At 54.0% G+C, this 21,420-nt stretch overlaps 11 protein-coding genes across 11 annotated transcripts; 5 read left to right on the top strand and 6 right to left on the bottom strand.

The window, feature by feature from the left end:
- Positions 1 to 489: 489 nt before the first annotated feature.
- On the bottom strand, positions 490 to 3,054 carry BU26DRAFT_544805 (uncharacterized protein). The gene is made up of 2 exons (XM_033831753.1): positions 2,896 to 3,054; positions 490 to 2,840 (listed from the first exon to the last, which is right to left on the bottom strand). The coding sequence occupies exons 1-2, from the start codon at positions 3,001 to 3,003 to the stop codon at positions 555 to 557; spliced, it is 2,394 nt and encodes a 797-aa protein (XP_033675855.1). The 5' UTR covers positions 3,004 to 3,054; the 3' UTR covers positions 490 to 554.
- Positions 3,055 to 3,358: 304 nt separating this feature from the next.
- On the bottom strand, positions 3,359 to 5,007 carry BU26DRAFT_525749 (glycosyltransferase family 33 protein). The gene is made up of 3 exons (XM_033830579.1): positions 4,638 to 5,007; positions 4,387 to 4,583; positions 3,359 to 4,337 (listed from the first exon to the last, which is right to left on the bottom strand). The coding sequence occupies exons 1-3, from the start codon at positions 4,969 to 4,971 to the stop codon at positions 3,393 to 3,395; spliced, it is 1,476 nt and encodes a 491-aa protein (XP_033675854.1). The 5' UTR covers positions 4,972 to 5,007; the 3' UTR covers positions 3,359 to 3,392.
- A 174-nt stretch (positions 5,008 to 5,181) lies between these two features.
- BU26DRAFT_497359 (cation efflux protein) lies at positions 5,182 to 8,673 on the top strand. Its single transcript, XM_033826285.1, has 5 exons — positions 5,182 to 5,800; positions 5,853 to 7,127; positions 7,242 to 7,460; positions 7,509 to 7,673; positions 7,729 to 8,673. Exons 1-5 carry the CDS (start codon positions 5,367 to 5,369, stop codon positions 8,435 to 8,437), a joined length of 2,802 nt encoding a protein of 933 aa, XP_033675853.1. The 5' UTR covers positions 5,182 to 5,366; the 3' UTR covers positions 8,438 to 8,673.
- Positions 8,674 to 10,673: 2,000 nt separating this feature from the next.
- On the bottom strand, positions 10,674 to 11,198 carry BU26DRAFT_442068 (uncharacterized protein; the record flags this gene model as incomplete). The annotated part of the gene is made up of 1 exon (XM_033824489.1): positions 10,674 to 11,198. A coding segment is annotated over one exon (525 nt), but the record flags the coding sequence as incomplete, so codon positions are not given.
- A 949-nt stretch (positions 11,199 to 12,147) lies between these two features.
- BU26DRAFT_525747 (uncharacterized protein) lies at positions 12,148 to 13,097 on the bottom strand. Its single transcript, XM_033830578.1, has one exon. It carries the CDS (start codon positions 12,905 to 12,907, stop codon positions 12,422 to 12,424), a length of 486 nt encoding a protein of 161 aa, XP_033675851.1. The 5' UTR covers positions 12,908 to 13,097; the 3' UTR covers positions 12,148 to 12,421.
- A 202-nt stretch (positions 13,098 to 13,299) lies between these two features.
- BU26DRAFT_194360 (uncharacterized protein) lies at positions 13,300 to 14,765 on the bottom strand. The gene is made up of 2 exons (XM_033820525.1): positions 14,572 to 14,765; positions 13,300 to 14,516 (listed from the first exon to the last, which is right to left on the bottom strand). Exon 2 carries the CDS (start codon positions 14,335 to 14,337, stop codon positions 13,693 to 13,695), a length of 645 nt encoding a protein of 214 aa, XP_033675850.1. The 5' UTR covers positions 14,338 to 14,516; positions 14,572 to 14,765; the 3' UTR covers positions 13,300 to 13,692.
- Positions 14,726 to 16,199, bottom strand: BU26DRAFT_525746 (uncharacterized protein). Its single transcript, XM_033830577.1, has 3 exons — positions 15,889 to 16,199; positions 14,874 to 15,796; positions 14,726 to 14,825 (listed from the first exon to the last, which is right to left on the bottom strand). The coding sequence occupies exon 2, from the start codon at positions 15,728 to 15,730 to the stop codon at positions 15,140 to 15,142; it is 591 nt and encodes a 196-aa protein (XP_033675849.1). The 5' UTR covers positions 15,731 to 15,796; positions 15,889 to 16,199; the 3' UTR covers positions 14,726 to 14,825; positions 14,874 to 15,139.
- BU26DRAFT_192681 (uncharacterized protein) lies at positions 15,969 to 17,017 on the top strand. Its single transcript, XM_033820521.1, has 5 exons — positions 15,969 to 16,283; positions 16,374 to 16,407; positions 16,563 to 16,592; positions 16,653 to 16,874; positions 16,998 to 17,017. The coding sequence occupies exons 1-4, from the start codon at positions 16,207 to 16,209 to the stop codon at positions 16,827 to 16,829; spliced, it is 318 nt and encodes a 105-aa protein (XP_033675848.1). The 5' UTR covers positions 15,969 to 16,206; the 3' UTR covers positions 16,830 to 16,874; positions 16,998 to 17,017.
- A 785-nt stretch (positions 17,018 to 17,802) lies between these two features.
- On the top strand, positions 17,803 to 18,147 carry BU26DRAFT_511984 (uncharacterized protein; the record flags this gene model as incomplete). The annotated part of the gene is made up of 1 exon (XM_033827344.1): positions 17,803 to 18,147. One exon carries the CDS (start codon positions 17,803 to 17,805, stop codon positions 18,145 to 18,147), a length of 345 nt encoding a protein of 114 aa, XP_033675847.1.
- Positions 18,148 to 18,863: 716 nt separating this feature from the next.
- On the top strand, positions 18,864 to 19,714 carry BU26DRAFT_441670 (oxidoreductase ucpA; the record flags this gene model as incomplete). The annotated part of the gene is made up of 2 exons (XM_033824469.1): positions 18,864 to 18,953; positions 19,043 to 19,714. 2 exons carry the CDS (start codon positions 18,864 to 18,866, stop codon positions 19,712 to 19,714), a joined length of 762 nt encoding a protein of 253 aa, XP_033675846.1.
- Positions 19,715 to 19,906: 192 nt separating this feature from the next.
- On the top strand, positions 19,907 to 21,388 carry BU26DRAFT_525741 (ankyrin). The gene is made up of 5 exons (XM_033830576.1): positions 19,907 to 19,941; positions 20,024 to 20,128; positions 20,217 to 20,382; positions 20,462 to 20,629; positions 20,693 to 21,388. Coding segments are annotated over exons 2-5 (912 nt in total). The 5' UTR covers positions 19,907 to 19,941; positions 20,024 to 20,126; the 3' UTR covers positions 21,269 to 21,388.
- The last annotated feature ends 32 nt before the right edge of the window (positions 21,389 to 21,420 follow it).

Genomic DNA, 21,420 nt, shown 5'->3' with positions numbered 1-21,420 from the left:
TTCAATGATACCCAGATAGTTCAATGTATGATAATGCGAGCTTCAGACTCTGTCCCTTCTCCTGTGCTGCGACTGATGAGCTCTGGCGCATTAATAATGGTGACTAAAGTACTTCGGGAACCAATCCATAATTGAGAAGATATACTACCGTGCCTTTTGGTTCTGTTTGCCTCACTTTACTACCTGCGCTGAGAATCCGTGTCTTCGGAGATAGTCCGTACCCTGCTGGAGCTTGTCAAGCGCTATCTACATTATATATAGGGATATCGAATTGAGAGATCAGCATTGCCATCGGGCTTCCGAGCGGATGTAGAGGGTGGAAGTGAAGGCAGCGGACTGTCTTAGATTTGGACCGACTTTATTAGCCTGATCTTGAATGGAAGAGCTTCACAGTGTAATCAGCAGCAGGTCAACACGTAGAAACGAGGCGACTGAGAGGAGAAGAACAGCCGAATTGCAAGATTAGGAGACATGAAGTACTCTTGGACGGTTGCTTTACCTTAGAATAGCTGCTATAGATATTCATAAGCTCCCAGGCATTCCACTTCATTCACTTATCCCGCGAACTTCCCGCCACAGTAGATACACGCATCGCAAGCGAGGAAAAGCACTCTCGCCAGCGTGACGGGGAGTTCCCTTTTGTCCTCATCGTCGGCTTCGCCATCGTGCTGAATCTCCACTATCTCGGCGTCCTCGTCTTCAATGCGGGGTCGGTCCTTCATCTCAGTGACCTCTCGTCTGCTCGGTGCTCGAATCCCTTCTTCCTGCGCTACCACAAACTCATCGCTTAAAAAAGGCGTGCTACAAATTCCGCAATACTTTGTGATGCGCGGGGCTTGGATTGCCAGGAAGCTCAAGCCGCACCTCAGGAACTGATGGCCGTTCGTGCATGCCGCAGTCTTCAGATCTGTGAACGGGATCGCTGCTTCACAGAAGTCGCACGTATCGGTGTCGGTAATGGCGGTGGCCGTTTGCAACTGGGGGTCAATCGCTATGGAAGCCGAGTTGTCTAATTCGCCCTCGGCATCCTCATCGATCAGGGTCTGGATGAGGGTGACGAGTTGGCGATGATGCGAGGCAATTTCGGAGCTGAAGGGCGTGGCTTGGGTAACGGCTAGTGGGAGCCTTTGGGCGGCGGTAGCTAGGCGGAAGGCGATGAGTGTTTTGGCGAGATCGTTTGACTGGGTAGGCATGCATGTTTGAGAGACAAGTATGTTGTAGCGGTCTTTTAGAGTGTGAGGGTCGAGAAAGGCGCGCTGTTTGAATTGAACCACAAGCTGCGAGTGGTCAGCGATTGCATAAGAGGTCGTGGAGTTCCCGTTACTGCTCGCGGGTGTCTGCAGCGGTGCGTATGTTTGCGCTAGTTTATTTATGACCCTTTCAGCGAACTCCGGAATGTGATCCGCGTCTTCAACCGTATTCTCAAGCCACTTCCTCAAGGTAAATATGATTGCCTCCGTAGTGACATTCCCGTCAGGAAATTTAAGCGAAGCCTGGTTGTAGCTCATCAAGTTGTTGATGGCAACGATTGATCGCCGGTCTGATGGCGGGCCATACTCGATCATGTTAGATGGATGCAATGTGTGGATGGCTGCAATGAAGTCTCCAAGCGGAGCGGCTGACAAGCCCCAAACTTTCGACTTGGCATTGCCTTTCAGCTCATGTCGAGCGCTGAAGAGGATCTGTGTATCATTTATGTGCTCACGCCAGTTCGGCGAGGGAAGTGCTGATAATCCATTCTCTGAGAGCTTCAGGACTGCTGTGGGGCAGTTCATGGTCGAACTGAGGGAGCAGAAGTGCAGACGGGGAGAGATGTTCGACATCTGATCCCACACTACCCCTGAGATTTCGTCCCAGCGCCCGTCCAAGTGGTGTGTCGTTCGGTTCAGGATCGTGGCGTCTGAGGCTGATATACGAAGGCAGATCACTTCGGATCTGGTGAACAAGGCGAGAGTCACCTTGTCGCCGTCGTGGACCCTCTGAGACCATTTCATAGGCCCCGCATGTCGTATTTCGATATCAGGATAGATAACCTCATCACCCAGGCCGACGGTGTCATGGGCATATGTAACCACTCTTGCGCGCACATCCTCGTTCGTAGCATAGACCAGCACAGCGTGGTACCAGTCGCCATGAACGGTCCACGGACTCCAGGCGAGATGTGAAATATGACGTTGCTGTTGCATAAAGTCGTCGAAGCAGGAAGGGTTCGAGAAGACGCATTCCGAATCCGGCGTGACTGAGAAGTGATTAAGAACCTCAGCGCTCCAGTCTTCCTCTGCGCCTAGTGTCGAGGTTGGTGATTCAACGACTAGGACCACGACTTGGTTGTCTTCATTCGAGACTGCTATTATGTGTTGACCCCAAAAAAGCTGCGTGCCGACGATGTTGGAAACTTGCGGGCCAGGCAGAGCGGGAGCCCAAGCAAACGCTCGAATACGAGTCCTGAGTCGCAGTTTCTCTCCAGGCTCCGACTCTATGTGACTCTCCTCTTGCATTGCGTTGCCGGAGAAGCGTTCCAAGAGGGCGTCGTTGATGATCAGCTGTCGCTCCCAGCTTGTTTCATCCTGTGGTTTGCCGTTGGACGCCCAAACGGAGAGAACCAGGCTTGAAGTAAGTGCGGCAAGAGCACATCTCCTATGCTTTGCAAGTCCAGGTGGAGACCATCCTAAGCTTGTAGGAATGCTTGGCGATATCTCTTCCCCAATTGAGTACGTCTTGAGCGGTGCTGGATCCTTGATGGGAAGCTCCTCCTTGGTGAACCAGGGTACTTGAAGCGCGACATGCTGCCATGCTGAAGCTACATCTTCTTCGGTACTGTGAGACTCGGTATTTGGAAACTGCAAACCTCATGAGTTCAGAAATTCAGATGGAAGAGATATATTATGGGCGCACCAGCAGTTCAACTCTGTCATCGGAGGCAAGAGCGATAATTCCCTCGGGGGACCAGGTAATCGAATCGATGCAGCACGGCCAGCATTTCAACTCTGTCACATCGGACATCGCAACTGCAGTGGTTTGAGTCTGGAGCGTTGAGTCGAAATTCGAGGATTCATTGTTCTTGTCGTGGAAAAGGTGAAGTGGTGAAAGCTCGCTTCTGCTTTTGCTACCCCGCGAGTCATGCAACGGGAGACTGCCAGACTCATGACTCATGTATATACTTTTTTGTCCGCCTGAGTGCTACAAAAGCAAAATCGTAGTGCTTTTCTGCACGTATGATAGAACGGTTAAGTCTATTTCACGATACTGATCAATCAATAACTTTAAACCATTACGCTGTGCATTCAGCCTCACGGCTCCCTTCGACTTATTAAGCTCCGAGTATTCCATCGGACGAAGAACACTGCAATGTGTGGGATGAAATATTTATAATTTAGACACTTTATCAAGCTTTATACAAGCTTGAAGAGCTTTCCGCCTACGCGATCCCACTCGTCGTCCCATCGGTTTTCGCTCTCCTTCAATGCGCCCTGCTTCAACGTCGTCAATAACCCATCTTTGCTCTCAAAGAGCTCTACTAGCTGCTGCGCAAGCTGCTCCGAGCTCTCAAAGCCCTTCCCATTGACATCCTCTCTAACCAACTCCGGCCAAGCCTCGAACTTCCCCCATCCCACTACCGGCAGCCCAGCGCCGAACATGTCCACTACTTTCATGGGAAGATCCACGCCGGAGGACGAAGTATGTAATGATACACCCAGGTCGGCTGCGGCTAGAAGCAGAGCATAATCCTCTGGCGTCAACCAGGCTGTCTGTATGACGACATTGAGCAGCTTCTTCTCTTGATTCATGACTTGAATCTTGGAGAGATAATGCTCTTTCAGCGGACCCTTCCCAGTGATGATTGCGAGGATTTTAGGCAAGTGCGTCTTTGAGGTACATTGCGCGGAGTAAGCACTGAGTGCGTCGAGAAGGAGGGAGAAGTCTTCGTCTGCAGTCCAGGACGTAGAGCTGACGATCAGTTTCCAGGGGCTCTTCGACGACGATGAGAGATCTTGCGCATATTGCGCCGTTTCAGGGAGTCGGGCAAGGAACTTTGCTCGGTCCTGGCTGCTGATCGGTCGGAAGATGGCGGCCGGGCGGTCATGCAGCGCATGCGCGGATACTCCGTACTTCGTCTTCAGCACCCGAGCCATGGCATTGGTCACGGCGATGTGATCAGATGCGAATCTTGAGAAGATGTTCTCATACAAGGCAGAGATCTTGACGAGCGGGTGGCTAGACCCGAGCTTGAGAGCGAGGATGGAGTAGCCAAAGTTGTGCCAGTCAATGACAAGCTCGGTGTTCCGGAAGAAGCACACGATGGCTGCAATGGCTAGAGTAGGTATTGAAGGTGGGTTCTACTAGGAGTCAGTCTGGCGTAAGAGTCAGGACTTGGGAGATACCGACCTGTACGAGCATCCATCTTGCAGGTACTGCTCGATAGCCCAAAGCCCTGTAGAGGTTTTGTGCCTGCCACAAGGCTTTCAGGGGAGCAAGAACGGGGAAGAGAAGTCTGCTGCTCGAGCGCAGAAATGATGGTGCGGGTACCAACGGGACGATTTGTATCAATGGATTCGAAACAATATCAGGATGCAATTCCGACTCTGAGAAACATGTGAGAAGACGAATAACGTGGGCATGAAACGACCCGAACCTACCCTGGTATCCGGTTAGGTAGACTCTGCCGCCGTGCTTCGCGATGCTAATTGCATGATACTGCATGCGCGGTGACCGGCCAATGTCTCCTAAAACAACGACCTGCACCGTCCTCCCTTGCTTGAAGTTGACCTTCTTCCGTCCGTCTTTGCCCTTCATCTCGATCTCCTTCCCCTCCTCGTCCACGACTTTAAGCGGCTTGTCCTTGTAGGGATCATATTGAGAGGGCAGCGTGAGTAAAACAATGGTGAGAAAGGTCGACAGGATAAGCGCGGAGAAGAGGACGATATCGAAGCTGCGACTGAACTTGTCCGTGAAGAAGTCCTCGCTCAGCATCTTGTCATGCTCGAGTAGCGGTTGGGTGCAGAGGTTAGATGCGGTCACGTTGCAGCCTCGTCGTCAGCCACCGAGGCGCTAATGCGGAGATATTGGCGGAGCGCCACAAGATCGGCGGTTCTGTCAATCTGCCAACCGAGACCCCTGAACGCGGCCGCTATCGTCGAAACATTGTCGCAGACGCCGCGTTTCCTCTTCGTTCCCTCCCCTCCCCCATCCACCCCCCTCACCCCGCAATTCGCTCCTTCCGCTTTGCGCGCCCGCCGCCCTCGACCCTCGAACCTGCCTCTCTGGAATTGGGTGCTGGACTGCCCTATTCACAAGCAGAGGTACGGCCCACCTGCCTGTTTGGGTGCCCGAGTCCACTCAGCGACGGACCCCCGAGCGCGCTGCCTATGGCTTCTACCTATGCGCTTCCCTTCAATCCCGCCTCACAGTCTCACAGTCATGGACATTCACGGTCGCACTATTCCTCGGACCACTCTGCGCCTTGGAACAACCAGCGCAACGACTCGTCGCCCGTGAGAGGACAGATACCCCCCGCGGGCGGCCACCGCCACAACAGATCCGAGATGAATGGACAACTGTACGGCCAAGGCCTCTCACCATACGCCGACGGTAACGGCGAAGCGCGCGAACACAATCACCAGCACACCCGGTCTACCGACACCACGTACACATTGAAGCCGTTCATGGGACGGCCGAAGGGCAGACCGCGAGGGGATTCAGACTTGGGGAAGCCTCCCTCGCGGAAGAGTGCGGCGGCTGGGAATTTTGGCTTTTCTCCAATCCAGGAAACGCCTCCGACGCTGCTGCCACACTCACACTCGTAAGCATTCTGTGAACTCGGTCTGGCAGACAGTCTGTTGACATGCATATAGATCATGGCTTGAGCTTCCCGAAGCCCTCACAGCCCTCCTCATACCCCTCCCTTACCTGTTGGCTTCGCTAGCATATCCCACCGTTGTCGCTCCAGCTCGAAGATTGCCTGCTACGCTATCCGATACCGTCACTGATTCGAACATTCCGAGCTCTGCAAGTCTCGCCAGCGGCGGCCAGCTCCTGCACGCGTGCACGCTCTCCTCAACGACCTTGATTCTCATAAGCATTATAGCCAAGATTCGAACCACAGTAGAGCAGCCCTTGGATAGGCGGAAGTCTTTTGGGAGCGCTGAAAAAGCCGGCAGCACATCCAGCATACTACGAGACGCCAGTTCGCTGTGGCGCATGCTCACCAATGTGCTTAGCGTATTGATGCCCTTTTACGCCACGATGCAATTGGGCGGAGCGAGGACAGCCCTGTTCTTGTTGGCAGCAACAACCGCGGGACTTGGGAGTTTGGATCAAAAGCCGGGGAAACATACGATCTGGGAGGGTACCAGGCGGACCCTACGAACTCGCAGAGCGACGTGCGGAGTACTGCTTCTTACGGTGCTCATAGACGCGCTTGGTTCCCCAGACGCGGCAGGTACGCTCGTCGGCTACCTCGCTTTAGCGGCCTCAATCTTTGCTATACCTCCGCCCCTCCCAACCGCTGGATGGTTCTTACACACCGACCCTAGAAGTCAGGACTCGTGGGCTTCAGGTCGAGCTTCTCTACCGAAGCCCTCATCCCCTCTCGTGGGCTCATCCGAGGACATCTTGCTCACCTTTGGATCCGGCCTTGGACTCACCCTCATAACTATTTTCTATTCGAGCGTTTCTTCTTCATCTCCATCTCTCTCTCACCATGCTATTTTCTTTTCTACTCTGTCGGTTGCATCAGCGACGGCGCTTGTGTATGTTTCTCTTCCAGCTGCTTTGCGAAGTCAGAAGAAATTCGGTCTAGCGTTGGGAACGCTTCTAACGGCAGTATTTGAGGTTTTAGAGCATCCAGGCGCATGGCGGGCATGGTCACTCTTTCTTGTAGTTTGTGTGCTTGTTTTTGGGGCGCTTTGGTTCGATACGCGTCCGTCTGCGATAGCTCGGCCACATTCTCACGGCCATTCTCACTCTGGCCATCAGCACTCTCATGGTCACTCTCACGACCACGATCATCACCTGCACGGAAACCATTCGAAGTTCTCGGCCTTCCTCATTGCTTGGTGCAAGCCCGGCTCGATTATGCATAGCATTCTGATCGAAAAAGACTCGCGGCGCATTGCTTACTTTGGAGTGTAAGTTAAGCTCTTCTCCCTTGCAGCTGGTTCCACAAACAAGAGCTAGTCGCCATTAACTCAGGCTGAGCGTCCACAGAACGCTCTCTCTAGAACCCTGGCTGACTTGGATAGACTTAACCTGGCTTTCATGCTCGTCCAGTTCTTCTACGGATTCGTAACAGGATCCCTAGGTTTATTGACGGACAGCATCCACATGCTGTTCGATTGTGCTGGGCTTGCGGTGGGCTTGGCTGCTGCGGTTATGAGCAAATGGCGTCCGAATGCTCGGTTTCCGTACGGCTATGGCAAGATCGATACGCTGTCGGGGTTCGCCAACGGCGTATTCCTTCTGTAGGTTCACCAGTACCCAAAACACGGTTCGCGCTAACCTCCTCAAAGGCTTGTCAGTTTAGAGATCATCTTTGATGCCTTTGAAAGGCTTTGGGAGGGCCATCATCTACACCGGCTGAACGAACTTCTCATTGTTAGCGTGCTAGGCTTCGTAGTGAACATCGTTGGCCTCACAGCTTTCGGGCATGCTCACCATGGCCACGGACACGACCAGTAAGTCTACTGGTCCTCCCCTGATGCAACGCGCATGAAGGACTAATTGGAACAGCTCCCACGGCGACCATGGTCACTCGCACGGCCATTCTCACGACAACGAGAACATGCACGGCATCTTCCTCCACATTCTCGCAGATGCCCTGGGTTCAGTAGCCGTCATCATATCAACGCTCCTCACCAAGTACTATGGCTGGTCTGGCTGGGACCCAATTGCGTCGTGCATCATCGCCATCTTGATCTTCATCTCTGCGATTCCGCTCGTCAAGAGCTCCGGTATGCGCCTTATGCTTTCTCTACCCGCCGACGTCGAATACGGTATTCGAAACACACTGCAAGAGTTGAGCTCTCTCCGGGGTGTGGTGGGGTACGCTGTGCCGAAGTTCTGGCTGGAAGACGAAGGCGCTGCACATGCAGAAGCGCATGCTAAAGAGCACGGTGGTTGTGATCATAAGCATGATCATGATCATTCAGACCACGATACCAAGCACGAGCATGATCATTCGGGACATAGCCATCCGCACTCGCAATCACATAGCCACGGCGACCATTCGTGCGACCACTCGGACCATGAACATACCCACGCCCGCCAACCAAGGATCCTTGGCGTCATCCACATTATCGCCTCCAGCGCCGCGGACCTGGAAGACGTGCGAGAACGTGCGGTGCAGTTTTTGAAGGGACGAGGCATGGACGTCGTGGTGCATGTCGAAAAGGAGGGCGAGGGTCGATGCTGGTGCGGCGGCGCAAACAAAACGAGCTAGGCACATATCTTTTTTTCGGTTCCGCAGCATGCGAGGTATGGCGTTATCAGCAATTTCCTTTGTGGATATTCCCTTTTTGCGAGAGCATTTTCTATATCGACTTTCATGAACTTATGTACTTGTATCATGGATTGGAGCGGCAGATTCTCGCTTGGGACGAGCCGTAGGTTGAAGAGGTGGCATGCTCGGCGTCGCTATTGTATATAGATGCATCAAAGGTATATCAAATGGGGTTGGCTCCGTTCAACACCCTCTATGCTCGTACCGTCGTCACCACTAGCTAACTCAACATGCACTCGACGCTACAGGAATTGAATTGAGGATGAACAGAGCCGGATTTTCGGTAGCCACGACCGATATATCCCATCTCCATCTGGCGGTACATATCACTAAGACTTACTTTTAATGCTAGAAGGCTCGCCCTCAAGGTTTTAGGCAGATTATGCACAGACTATCGAAAAGTGCAATAGCTGCCGAAGCTCTTCAGGTCTCGTTTCCCTCGTAGCAAGAAAACGAAGTCTCAATCCGGCTCTGGCATATCCTAGCCCCTTGAGCGGATGGAATCGGGTACACTCAAAGTTGAACCTTTCCATCACCATGAGCTTGTCAGCCCACAACAATGTTATCGCAACGTCGAAGCCAACGCCCAGAACTTCGCTGCATCGCTTTCGGCGCCATCCAATATTCTGGCATGCAGAGCTTGGAATACGATGTCATAATAGCATGAAAGCCCAGCGGCTTAACTTTACTCGGCTCGCGATTCCCACCAAGCGGAGCGTGTCCAATGACCCGATCCACACGCCACGTTCACGAGCTCTTTCAACCCCTCTGAGCCACAACACCACCCGCCCTGCTTCCACCTAACCTCCTCAAAGGCATCCAGACCCTCGCTTGGCAACCAAGCCCCTTCACGGTAATACTTTCCCGCTTCTCTCGAATCCTACCTCTCCACCTCCACCTGCGGTACAGTACGAATCGATGTCGATGTCGTGCAGCCCTCGACGCAAGCGCGCAGCTTCTCGCTGTAAAACACCACCCAACTAGCAGCATTACTTCTCAGACCCTCCCTCCACAAGTCTATCCAAGGCTCAAAGCCTACGCGAACCCTGCATACAGTACACGTACGCGTACGCAAGTAAAACCTCACCCTGCAGAAGCGCACCAAAGCAGTCCCCAACGCTGGCGATCCTGCCCCGCATCCAGCATGCGGTGATCGGCGGGTGACCCCTCACCCTGCATTCAGCGATCGAAGCCTTATCCCGCGATGCGCAGCTGTTTGTTGGGACGGGAGGGGTCGGGGGTCCTTGTTCGTGGTTGGGTTGCGAGGCTGGGAAGCTGTGATAATCCTGACGGGAACGGTAGTTTGCCTTTAGTGGTGTTGTGGAGGGGGTTGGAGGGTAAGGGTAACGTCAGGCTGATGTGCGATCCATCGGACAAGCCTGATCGCGAAGTGGGAGGAACCGCATCGACGACGATTGGGCAATGGGATTTTGATGACGGGATTTTTTTTTTCTTTGGGGCGGGTGGGGATAGAATTGCGGGCGTTGTGGCGCACGGGCGATAGTAGCGTGGTGGAGAAGAGCGGTTGTGGTTCTACTGTAGTGGAGCCTTGCGGGCTGGGGCTGAAGTCATACTGAAATCAGACAAGCAGAAGACCCACCGAACGCAAGGAATTGTCGAATTATGCATGGGCAATCTGAAGCGATATCCTTGACTCTAGATAGCCCCATCGGTCCGCGGGTAAAGGATCACTCTGAGTTGTTCGACCCAGTGCCGTGGAAGCAGTGTGCCCATGAAGTCACAACTGAGAATTCATGATGATGCAGAAGACGGTTGGATGTGTAGAATATTTGGATTATGAAGTTAAGAAGTACAATTCATAGGGTAACCAAAGAGCTGCCCAGCGCATACATCGCGCTCAAAGTGATGCATGCAGTGGGGTATCATGGTGTTCTGATTTGAGCACTTCATTTCAGAAAAACACCTTGCGCCAACCATACCAAACCATATCAAACGCCGTAGCCATTCCATAATACGGTAATTCGTGAAACCATAACCCCTCGTTAATCAATCTTCCAGTGATACATGTCACATAGACAGTGATTCCCCACAGTTGAACATTAGGCGTATCTCAAGCCGTGTTTGGGATTCTCTCGACATGTCGTGGACCCTTTCATGCCAAGACGATCGCCGAGGGATGGAAGTCGTGGATAGATCGCGGGTCGTGGGATGTTGCTCAACTCCAGGTCTTGCAGGAATGGATGCCAAGGTCCAGGTGCTCTGCGATAGACGAGGCGAACTCTCGGTCGACGATGGAGCCACTGGATCGGCGACGGCGCTGCTGGCGGATCTGGTGTTCCGCATCCATAAGGCGTGCTTGCACCCAGGCCCGGTACTTTTCGTCTGAGCGTACAGAGTCGGTGTTCAGCAGCTCGGTAAGAGTAGCCTTGATCTCCTGATTGATCTCACACATCTTGTGGGAGTCTTCGCAGTGTGGGTCGTCGATGGTGTTTCGGTGGACCATCCCGGGTTGTGCTGGGATGGGTTCGGTAGGTGATGGCCAGGCCGAGGCGTAGTCCGGATCAGCCGACCAGGGCACAGCGTAGGTAGGCCGAGAGTATACGGGTGACGATGCCAGAGACTGGAATTCAGGTGACGAGGCCGTCATGGGGGCGGAGGTGGGGATGTGGAGAGACAGGCGACGGCGGAGGACCTCCTGTTGTGACGACAAAAGCATGTACTTTTGTACCGAGTCGTCCTGGCGTGATAGTTAGCAAGGCTAGCTCATTGCATTGCACAGCAGGGCAGCTACTCACGCTGCTCTTCGAGTATCTTGTAGGAGGGGCCATTGAGTCCGTTCGCGGTATGATTGCTTATTCTGAGTTCGAGCGGACAGTTGAGTGAAGCTCGGGGTCCTCAGAGTGTAGTCGTAGGGAAAGGGCGGGATGCGGGGTTTATCTATATTTGATAACGGAGCCGGAGGCAGCTAATGATCGAATGGTACGGAAACGTTTAGACTCCCAACAAGCGTGAGCTCGATCTGGGGATCGTTCGTGCTGCAGACGCTGCAGAGCTGCGGGCGCTGGTTGGTTGATTTTCGCTGGTGGAATGAGCCGGTAGGGTGATATCAGGAGATGGCGCAATTGCTGAACACGAGTCGCCGGTGGGCTCACGGTATTTGTAGGTAACAACAACTGACGGCAGGATAATGTCGGAGAGAGTAGGGCAATAACTCGGTAGTTGCGAAAGGAGGAAGGGAGGACCCAGGGGCTTTTATCAGCGTCGCAGTGATGTGCACCTCATTCCTCAAAGCGGCCATGACGTGAAATAGCACAGAGCTCCCGGGGCGCAGGACCATGGCTGATGAAGCCTGCTCGGGCCCAGTTGCTCGGGGCGCCTTTGGACAACGGTCTCAACCTCCGGCTCCTCAGCCGTAGCCTTCCGCGGGTTGGCGCGAGAAAGGTGATTGGGAGAGAGACGCTCCTCTGGCGATCGACTGCGTGGTGGTGCTGTGCGAAACCCGCCAAGGCTACATCACGTCACCCGTGCCAGGGCTCCAAGCCGTCTCAGATCATGGTGCGCAGAATCGCGATCGTGATTCATCCTGCAAGCGCTGGAATGCCCTGTTCCTGACTATCGTGACCCACGGCAGTACCTGCATTGCATACACAGTGCACACATGGCACCACTGTCCGCGGACACCCCCGGGTGGGGCTCTCCACAGCGCATTTTCTCATGCTGAAGAAATGATGGGAGCATTTTCCACCACCTTGAAGTCGAGAAAATTCCCCATGAGAATGCGACGATGCGATCTGAGCAAACGATGACGTCCCCACGAAAACAATTGGGATTGTGCCTGACAACATGTCAAGAATGTTTCAGGCCGCAACGGCTATTCCGAGCCCTTCGACGTCACTTCTGCCCCATGCTCAGTCAGACCAACTTTCAGGTCACTCCAAACGAGAAGCCTCACAGATTGCTTCTCTAGGCAAGAGACGTGGCTTGTACTAAGATCATCTTTGATCGTCTTGTACTCGCTCTTTGATTGCTCCTCCGCCGCACCGCCACATATTTCTCAGGGAAAATAGAAACAAGTTTTCCAGCCTCGTTACGTGGCTCGTTGGTGCCACGCCAGCTACGGTTATTCATCCTTTCTGACGTCTTTTGTGCGGCTGATGGTCGGACATCCGGTGGGAGGCTTCCAACTCCTTTCTGGATTCCTTCTGGAACAGGGAGCAAGCGAGACCAAGTTTCACCCTCCTGACTGTGGACGTCATGCACTATGCTGGCAATCACTCGCAGAACCCACGTGGGAGCGCTTTGCTTTTTGGAAGTTGGTTTTGTTGCGAAAACCACGTGCCCGTCGGAGTTGTGTACAAAGGCCATGAAGCCGAAAAGGATGGGAGACATCCGCGACGTCATACGCGGTTCGAGAGCTGATCGCGGGACTTGATGCAAGCCCTTGTGCATCTGGCGTAGCTCAAACTTGCAAAGAAAATACCTCCGGAGGTAATAAAGCGCTTCCTCAAGCGGAGCTGTTTTGAGTGATGAAGTGCGATATTCTCGACTCTTGCCGGTGTGTTGGCGACGCGGACCATGGTGAGTAGGTTCGCAGGGCGGATTGCACAGCTTTACCAATGCCCGGGATTGAAAGACCAGCGGTGGTCTCGTTGGTTGGAGGGCGTCAGACAAGGACAGTCGTCGAGCCGGCTTGCGATGTTGCGCAACGTGTATAGCAAGGCCGCCGGCTACGCAGCTTCTCCTGTCCGCTCTGTCGAATATATAGAACGACGTCTTTTTTTACAGAAGCCACAAGTCTCTACAGAATAGTGATAGAATGCATGTCCCGCGGAGAAGTTCGACTTGCACTGCAACAATCCTAAGGGGGAACCTCTGCGTTCGTTTAGTGACGTCCAAGGCGAAGTCAGTCTGTCGTCTAGCTCGACGAGGATTTCCACCATTCTAGTGGCCGCAATAGAGAATATGACCACCATCAAGGCACGGACGAATTCGCCATCTTGCCGGACATATTGAGTGAGCGGAGGGACCTCAGCCAAGCGCTTTCCCAAGGACTCGTGGGAGACATTAGTGCTTAGTCCTTCGGTGCCCAGTAAACCAGCCGTCCATGAGCGTCTCCTTTGAATGTTTGTGCGTTGCATCGGCTTGGTCTGTCCAAGGGCACGCAGGAGTCAAGAGACGACGGCATGGGTGTGGCGCTAGCCCCGCCGTTGGTAGAAAAATTCGTACGCGTGTCATCACTCTTGCGTAGCAAGGCGTCCGCTCCAGAATCCTTTTCCGTAGCTGACGAGAATTTCGTCACCCTTGGTAATTCCCTTGGCTCTTTTACCGCTCTTCCCGGCACTTAGCACGAAGACTCCCATTCTCTTTTCTACCTTGCCATGACCCACGTCTACGAGAATGTTCCGAAACTCAGCATTTGGGCTATTTGAAACGCCCCGATAATCGTTGATGAATCTTGCTTCGTTGCCCATCTTAGATGCGTCGACCCCAATGCCGTGCTCACGATCCAAGGATAGATCGTAATCGGATGTCTCGTCGGTGTCGGTCTGATCGTGGACGTAGCCAAGATAAGAGAGGACGAACGAATCTGGAAGAAGATGCTGGTTGGCAAAAAGCCCGTATTGGCCGATAGCAGGGTGTGAATTGCTTGCTATGGGAGTGATCTTGATGTTTGAGTATAGTCCGCCGGTCTTTCGAGCCGGTTCGCCCTGCGAAGGGTTTGACTTGGGCAAGATTAGAGAGTTGATTATGTCGCTTTTGAGCTTCCTAGAATAGGAGGGTGCACGCAAGTACACGACATCCTGCGGCCAGCCCTTCGGAATTCCAGAAGCTGTAGATGGTGAGCCGGGCTGGTCGATTTTGCTGGCCTTTTGCCGCATGGCAATGAAGCTGCTTAAACCGCAGGCCTTTGACTAGTTCGCACGACGCGGTGTCCAGGGCAAAGTCCCCGACCAGGTTTGAGCGGACGAGAATAGGGTCGGTTCAGTTGCCCCGTCTCCTAGGCGTGCATGGGTCTTGGTGAAAACAACGGGCCAGAGGCAACATGAGGGTATTCGAGCTAATCGTCTTAGTCAGGGAACTCAGAGAGGCTAGCAAGAGAGGTGACGCGTCACCAGATGAAGTTGGGAGTGGACTAAGGCTCGGTGCTGTCCGTAAATCCGGGGTTGAGGGCGGAAACGTTGATGGTGGAAGGAGGGTTGAGCGCAGGCAATTCCTTCCCCGCCTTTCTCCCGAGGCCGCTTCCACACATCAAAAATGTATGCGGAGACCCAACGTCACCTTCGATGTCGTCTATCCGGAAAGCTCCGAGTATTCGCTTTCTGCAATTGATTATGCTCAACGAACAGCGTACTGTGGGAAGGTGGAGGTAAGTTCATGGACACTCTTCCCGCTTCGGATGTTGCTAATCGCTCAGGGAATCACGTCCTGTTGCGCGACGCGTTGTTTTTCAACACCGGAGAGCGCACCCGAAGCCGTAAACGCATGAAATCCAATATCAGCAATGGCGCGGCGCTAGGCCCGTCGAACCTCGTGAGGATCCTTGATGCGAAATTGCATGCGCAAAGACAACGTCGGGATGAGGAGACAACGACGACGTCGGGGATCCTATGGCTCATGCGAAAACGGAAAACTCCCGACCTGCTCGCAGACTGGCCTCCTAAGCTTATCGCAAAGGATCACTCAGCTCCTGGGCTTCTGTGAGCCTCCTTTCCTGAGGCCGCCAGGCCGCGTTTGCTGGTCGGCTCCTTGAAGCCTTTGCCACCGTTTAACGCTCGGCCCAGGACCGATTTTAGTTACTGGTTGAGATGCAGGAACCCGCGTGCACTGGCGAATCTTTCGCTGCAACCGTGTCAGTGTCCATCTCCTCTCTGGCGACTCGGAGCAAAACTGCTGTTTTTGTAACTTTGCGCTATCAGCACGGCGGCTATTTTTGCTCGGAGCATGGGGCCCGCCAGCGCTGTTCCGCACCGTCTCCCCACCGCGATCTCGCCTGCAGTTCGTCGCCGCGTCGGCGCCCTGCGAATCGGCCCAAGTCCAAGAAGCTTGCCATGGGCTCCACGAGAATGGTGATGCAACAGCCAAAGCTCTCAGTCCTTGCTCCGGAGCCGTTGAAAATGTCCTCGGGTCCGTCTGCAACGACCACACAAGCCCGCTCTCCTCATTCATGACATGCCGCTCGACTGAGAAATATGCACGCCGTGCAATTCGGGTTAGCCAGCGGTTGTGCACGCGGTGCCTGCGCGAACAACACTTTTCACTAACCTTGGCCATCCTCGGAAGGGCATAGCGCAGCCAACGAACTTTCGAGGCTGCATGGGTCCTTGGCAGGGGATATTGGTTTGTTAATTTCGTTTCTCTCCGGCTTGCCCGCTTTGATAGGTGCCGCCTGCTTTCATCAATAAACACCTCTGATAACCGGTCTGGCCTAGCTTCGCTCAATCAGCGGTCCCCCTTTGCCGTATCGTCAGAGTCGTCCACCATGCACGCCACATGCATGGCCAAGGCATGCCGAATGCTGGGAAACGAGTGCAACCGTGGGAGCCCCTGGCAGAGTCTTTGACGGGCTGGTAAGCCACAGCATGGCACTATGGATATAAAGTTCCCCCAGTTCCTGCCCAGCTCTTCTTCCTTTCCTCCTCACCACACACTCGCTCTTAATACACCGGTCTATACGCCGATTTCACTCGTTTTCGCGACCTCCACGATCTATACCTAATACCAACGTAATATCCAAACCAACAATCAAAATGCGCTCCTTCGCTGCCATCGCCGGCTTTGTTGCCGCTGCCAACGCCTGGGCCTACAACTACACTGCTCCCCCGACATACGAGACCACCGTCGTCTCCGAGTACACCACCGTCTGCCCCGGCCCGACTGAGATCCCTATCGGCCCCGGCAAGACCATCACCGTCACTGAGTCCACCACTCTGACCATCACCAACTGCCCGGTACGTCGATTCGCGAGACAGACTAGAGACCGTCAGCTATTGTATCTGGTTTGGAACCTTGACAAACGAGGCTTCAAGCACGGCCGTCAATAGCTTGCCCCGTTTTCTGTCTCAGTTCATCTACTCGTTATGAACCTTCGCTGACTTCATGGCAGTGCACCATCTCCAAGCCTGTTTATACCCCGGCTCCTTCCAGCCCGGCCTATACTCCGGCTCCTCCGGTCTACCCTACGAGCTCCCCGGCGCCTTACTATCCTCCGGGTAACAGCTCAGCGCCCTATGTTCCGGCCCCGACTGGCACTGGTGTTCCCACCTCTGTCTACCCGACCAGCACCCCGACTCCGTCCGAGTTCCCTGGTGCTGCTGGCAAGGCTGGTCTCTCTCTCCTCGCCGTTGCCGGTGCTCTCGCCGCTTTCTTGTAAAGCGATGAGGCTCCGGGGGGCTTCAGTATGAGCTATCCACTAGCCATTCTGGTCTCCTGAGAAGAGATGGGGTCAATGGGGAATTGGCTTCTCTAATGGTTAACGACTTCTTCGGGCTCTGCATCATGATCCTGCATTGCGATGACGGAGTCCAGGGGTCCTCCTAACCATGATCACCGCGCGCACAAGTGCGCAGCAGCATTTCGATTGTACAGTTTAATATTCACGCTTGGTCGAAGGGCTCCTGCCAACCTAGCTCATGGAGGAACTTGTGTGGTCTGGTGGATTCTCATGTTCATAGACTTTTCGGGCGATAGACGAAGAGTCGGCAAGATAATTAACATGGATTTCTACTGCTATACTCGGATTTTCCTTCATGGAGTGTTTTGTCTCTTCGTTTCTGCCTCGCCGGGCGGATAATGCTTCGATGTCTGGGTTTACGATACCAATGCCGCGGTTTTGAGGAATGCTATCCATTTAAGCTTTATTTTTGGCTTCAGAGTGAGCAACCGCCTTCTTGGCGCGTTTCGAAAGTGAGGTCGTTGTAAGCCCGTTGCACACCAACAGGCACGAAGTGATTGCAAAACACGGCTCTGTAGGGCTGGAATCAGAGTCAGGCCTCGCTCTCGGGGGACTGCGTTTAACCCTGAGCCCCGAAATTACGCCCAACGCCACCCGGTCGTCTGTGCTTCCTTATCACCACCACCGGCGCCTACCCGCCTCGCCTTCGGCTACCCTTTTAATATCCGGGCAACTGGTGCTTACAACCTTGCTCTGGTGGGCGCCACGGCAGACTGCAGGATCGGACCATGAACGCGTTGTGCACGCGCGATCGAGGGACTCAGTCGCCTCTGAGGTTGTTGTCGCCAAAGCATGGGCTTGCGGAGCTCAAGTCGAGAGGGATTGCGCGAATTTCTCGTCCCAGTTCATCTTGGATAACGATTTCATCTTCGACAATTAAGCAGGTTCCAGAATGAGTTCACATGTCAAGGCGCTTCTCTCCTCTGTCTCTTCCTTTCTCCTTCCTGGGGATCCAACCGGTCACCGAACCGCTGGATACCGTTTTTCTTCGCTCTTCCAGAAGCCCTTCAACGACCCGCCATCAACGGCGTCATTTCAATTTCCACTTCTTGCTGTTGTTCCCTCTCTTCGTATCCGTCCCACTCCTTCGCCGGTGGGCTTCCACGGTCTCGCCGATAGCTTGTCAAACAACACCCACGCTGTGTCGCGTGCTACGCAGGACGTGAGGACGGCGTGTGCACCGCTTCACAAACCGCCGTGTGACAACGCGGTAGCACTTGCCGCTATTGGCTTCTAGATCTTTGTGCTACTTTCCCCGGGGCTTCAGAGGAATACCAACTCCTCGCTGCTAGAAGACGGGATGTCTTTCGTCGGTGGACGGCGTCGGGGCAGACTGCTCTCTAACTGATCACGCGAAATTGCCTAGGTGTCATCTTCCCAGTCATGGTATTCGCTCTAGGAGTCTCCTAGCTTCTAATTCTTCCATACCGGTTTCTCTCTCGCTGCGCGCTCTTTTTTGTGCCGCCCATTTTCTTTCTAGTACGTATCCAGGACAACGATACTGGAGCAATACGCACTCGCATCTTCCAGTTTCTCCGGTGGAATGCAGTCCGGTCAAGAAAAGGCTTACGAATACCGAAGTTGCGTTCTAGAGTTTTGTTCGTTTTCAGTGAACGCCCAAGCCGGCAGTGGACGAGAACTATGTCGAGCTAGAGCAAATAGAAGGCCCTTCCACCCACAGTCCTTCACTCTTAGGATTCAGATTGTCCAAGCGCGTGGCTTTCTCTTTAATTCCAAAAAAAATCCATGGTATTTCAGTCTACTTAGCCTTGCCCTGAGAACTTGACGTTCAAAATAGGGATGATCTCGTGCGGAACCATTCCGTCGACATGCTTCCGACAGCGGAACGTCGACCCCACATGCTCCAACTACATCAGAGCCATGATGCGCGTCCTTTAAGCTACTTTGCATCTCCCTTACCTTCCGCTCATTCTCTCTTCAAAATCAATCACAATGTCTGTTCAAAAAGTCGCCCTCATAACCGCCAGCTCGGCGGGACTGGGTGCTCAAATCGCACGCGTCTTCGCGCCAGATTTCCGAGTGGTGAGTGCGCTCCTCCAGCTCCAATACCAGCCGTTGGACTCTTCACCCCTCCTTTCTACGCGTCCTCAGCTTGCTGAACTTTGCACCAGGTAATAAACTACGCCTCCAACGCCTCCCGCGCCCAGCAACTCGTCGACGAGCTCTCCAAAATCCCAAGCACGCACTCCTCTCCCGCAAGCCCCCGCTTCCACATCCTCCAGGCCGATGTGTCCTCCAGGCCCTCCGTGGAGAACCTCGTCAAGGAAACGCTCAAGACAATGGGCCGGCTAGACGTCGTGGTCTCAAACGCCGGCTGGACACGCATGACGACGTTCCTAAACATCGACGAGGGAGTCAATGACGAGGACTGGGACAAATGCTTCGTCATGAACGTGAAGACACACATGTGGCTCGCATATGCGGCAAAAGACGCCTTGGCAGAAACCGAAGGGACCTTCATCTCGACCGCAAGCGTGGCTGGTGTGAAGCCTTCTGGTTCGAGTCTTCCCTATGCGGTGACGAAGGCGGCGCAGATTCATCTTGCGAAGAGCTTGGCTGTTATTTTGGCACCGAAGATTAGGGTTAATAGTGTCAGCCCGGGGATGATGCTCACGGAGTGGGGGATGAAGTTCCCGGAGTCGAAGAGAGAAGCAGCGAGGAATAACACGAAGTTGAAGAGGCTGGCGACTGTCGAGGATGTTGCGGACCAGATTAGGACGTTGGCGCTGAGCAGGAGTGCTACGGGGCAGAATTTGTGCATAGATGGAGGGTCGTCTTTGTAGAAGAGGAAAAGTAGCTAGTCAAGGGCAATCGAACTGAACGGACATTAACTGAGACGAACTTGTTGAGACATCGAAATGTGTTAGAAGCACTCTACCTTGCTCTTTCTAAATGATGTAAGCATCTTTCGACGAATTCACTACGCTCAGCACACCACCCTAAAATCCGGAGTTCGTTTTCATCTAAGCAATCCCCTTTTGCTCTCTAAGACAAGATATGCATCAGGAATGTGAGTAAAGCAGCGCTAAGTGCCCGAACACAGATCAAATGCATGTCACTGCCCACCTCGCGCGCTAACCCCATTCGTAAAGCTCCGTGAATTCAACCCCTCCAACACGTCTCCCGGCACCAATTCCACTTGAGAAGCCCCACGCCTCACCCGAAGCCGTCAAGCATGCTTCAACTAGAGTCGAGATGTAAGCCAATATTTCCCTTCTACAACCAGCATCAGTTATCCGCAGAGTGGGGGAGCGGAGCTCGAGCTAATGCTGCCCATCAATCCAGGATCGACGTGCCTCGACGGCTCCGCCGCGCCATCCTCCTCAACGACCTCGCCCTCGTAAAGCGCATCGTGCGCAACAATCCGCACTACCTGCGGAACCCAGACTTCGAGGACAAGAGCAATACCTCGCTCCACCTCGCGGCGAAGAATGGATTCACGCAGATCGCCGTACGTCATGTTCTCCAGCTCCACAACACGCGTGCCATAGCTAGCGGAAGGAAAGCTGATACAGGACCTGCGGGAGTAGGAGTTCCTCATCGAAGCCGGGCACGAAGACGAAATCGTGAGCAGGAACAATGAGTGGGAAACACCGCTCATGTTGGCCGCGATAGCGGGCAAAGAAGACATGGGCGTTATGCTAGCAAAGCGTTTCCCAGAGTGCATACCATGGCAGAACAAAGCCGGACTCGACGCCGTAAGCTGCCGTTACTCTTTCCCCCGCTCTCCCATGACCTATCAAACTAATATCTCCCCCAAGCTCATGCTCTCCTGCCGCTCGGGCACCGGCACCCTGCACCTGATCCCCACGCTGCTCCTGCACGCGCCCTCCATCCTAACAACCTACGACCACACCGGCAACACCGCGCTACACCACGCCAGCGCCGCCGGCGAACTCAAAGCCCTGCGCATGCTGCTGCAATATGGCGCGAATCCGCTCGCCCAAAACGCATATTCCTGGACTCCCGTGCACTACAGCGCCACCCCGGCCGCAGAGGCATACTTCAAGACGCTGATCATCGAGTTCGAGAAGAAGAAAGCCGAGGGCAAGAGAGTGGAGAGGGAGAGGGAGCGGCAGCGGAACGCCGGCGTGAGGTTGGTTACGGATCAGGAGGGGTTAGGTGGAGGAGGGCTAGCTAGTGGGGGTATGAGCACAGATAGGCAGCGGGCGAGAGATGATGCTGCGATTGCGGGGCTGCCGGCGCCCGGGATGGATTGGAGTCCGGTGGAGAGGCGGAGGGCGATGACTCCGACGGAGAATAGGGGCGGAGGCTGGTTCACACCTGATGGGACGCGCCCGCGAGCAGAGAGCGGGGAGTCCATGTCATCGCGGTGATACTTGGACTTGATATTGCTAGATCTATGGCGTTTGTGTGGATTGGCATGGAGTAGACGGACGATACTACATCACATAGGATTTTCATCTGGCATAGCATACAAATTGGCTTGCACGCTTCATTATGCTGTGTTCTTCCAAATCACCTCCAG

The sequence above is a fragment of the Trematosphaeria pertusa genome (genome assembly GCF_010094035.1).
Source record: "Trematosphaeria pertusa strain CBS 122368 unplaced genomic scaffold BU26scaffold_27, whole genome shotgun sequence".
Classification (NCBI taxonomy): Eukaryota; Fungi; Ascomycota; class Dothideomycetes; order Pleosporales; family Trematosphaeriaceae; genus Trematosphaeria; species Trematosphaeria pertusa.
Note: the sequence above shows the minus strand (reverse complement) of the source record. Positions and strands in the feature narration are given on the sequence as shown.

Coding starts and splice junctions, on each gene's coding strand:
- BU26DRAFT_525747 (XM_033830578.1), bottom strand. CDS start 12,907: ATGCACAAGGGCTTGCATCAAGTCCCGCGATCAGCTCTCGAACCGCGT.
- BU26DRAFT_544805 (XM_033831753.1), bottom strand. CDS start 3,003: ATGTCCGATGTGACAGAGTTGAAATGCTGGCCGTGCTGCATCGATTCG. Junction 2,841..2,895: donor ATGACAGAGTTGAACTGCTG/GTGCGCCCATAA, acceptor TGAGGTTTGCAG/TTTCCAAATACCGAGTCTCA.
- BU26DRAFT_192681 (XM_033820521.1), top strand. CDS start 16,207: ATGCGCTCCTTCGCTGCCATCGCCGGCTTTGTTGCCGCTGCCAACGCC. Junction 16,284..16,373: donor AACTACACTGCTCCCCCGAC/ATACGAGACCAC, acceptor CATCACCGTCAC/TGAGTCCACCACTCTGACCA. Junction 16,408..16,562: donor TGACCATCACCAACTGCCCG/GTACGTCGATTC, acceptor ACTTCATGGCAG/TGCACCATCTCCAAGCCTGT.
- BU26DRAFT_525741 (XM_033830576.1), top strand. Junction 20,383..20,461: donor ATGGATTCACGCAGATCGCC/GTACGTCATGTT, acceptor CTGCGGGAGTAG/GAGTTCCTCATCGAAGCCGG. Junction 20,630..20,692: donor ACAAAGCCGGACTCGACGCC/GTAAGCTGCCGT, acceptor ATCTCCCCCAAG/CTCATGCTCTCCTGCCGCTC.
- BU26DRAFT_525746 (XM_033830577.1), bottom strand. CDS start 15,730: ATGGCCAAGGTTAGTGAAAAGTGTTGTTCGCGCAGGCACCGCGTGCAC.
- BU26DRAFT_525749 (XM_033830579.1), bottom strand. CDS start 4,971: ATGCTGAGCGAGGACTTCTTCACGGACAAGTTCAGTCGCAGCTTCGAT. Junction 4,584..4,637: donor CTACCTAACCGGATACCAGG/GTAGGTTCGGGT, acceptor CATGTTTCTCAG/AGTCGGAATTGCATCCTGAT. Junction 4,338..4,386: donor CAAGATGGATGCTCGTACAG/GTCGGTATCTCC, acceptor GACTCCTAGTAG/AACCCACCTTCAATACCTAC.
- BU26DRAFT_497359 (XM_033826285.1), top strand. CDS start 5,367: ATGGCTTCTACCTATGCGCTTCCCTTCAATCCCGCCTCACAGTCTCAC. Junction 7,461..7,508: donor GCCAACGGCGTATTCCTTCT/GTAGGTTCACCA, acceptor ACCTCCTCAAAG/GCTTGTCAGTTTAGAGATCA. Junction 7,674..7,728: donor CATGGCCACGGACACGACCA/GTAAGTCTACTG, acceptor TAATTGGAACAG/CTCCCACGGCGACCATGGTC.
- BU26DRAFT_194360 (XM_033820525.1), bottom strand. CDS start 14,337: ATGCGGCAAAAGGCCAGCAAAATCGACCAGCCCGGCTCACCATCTACA.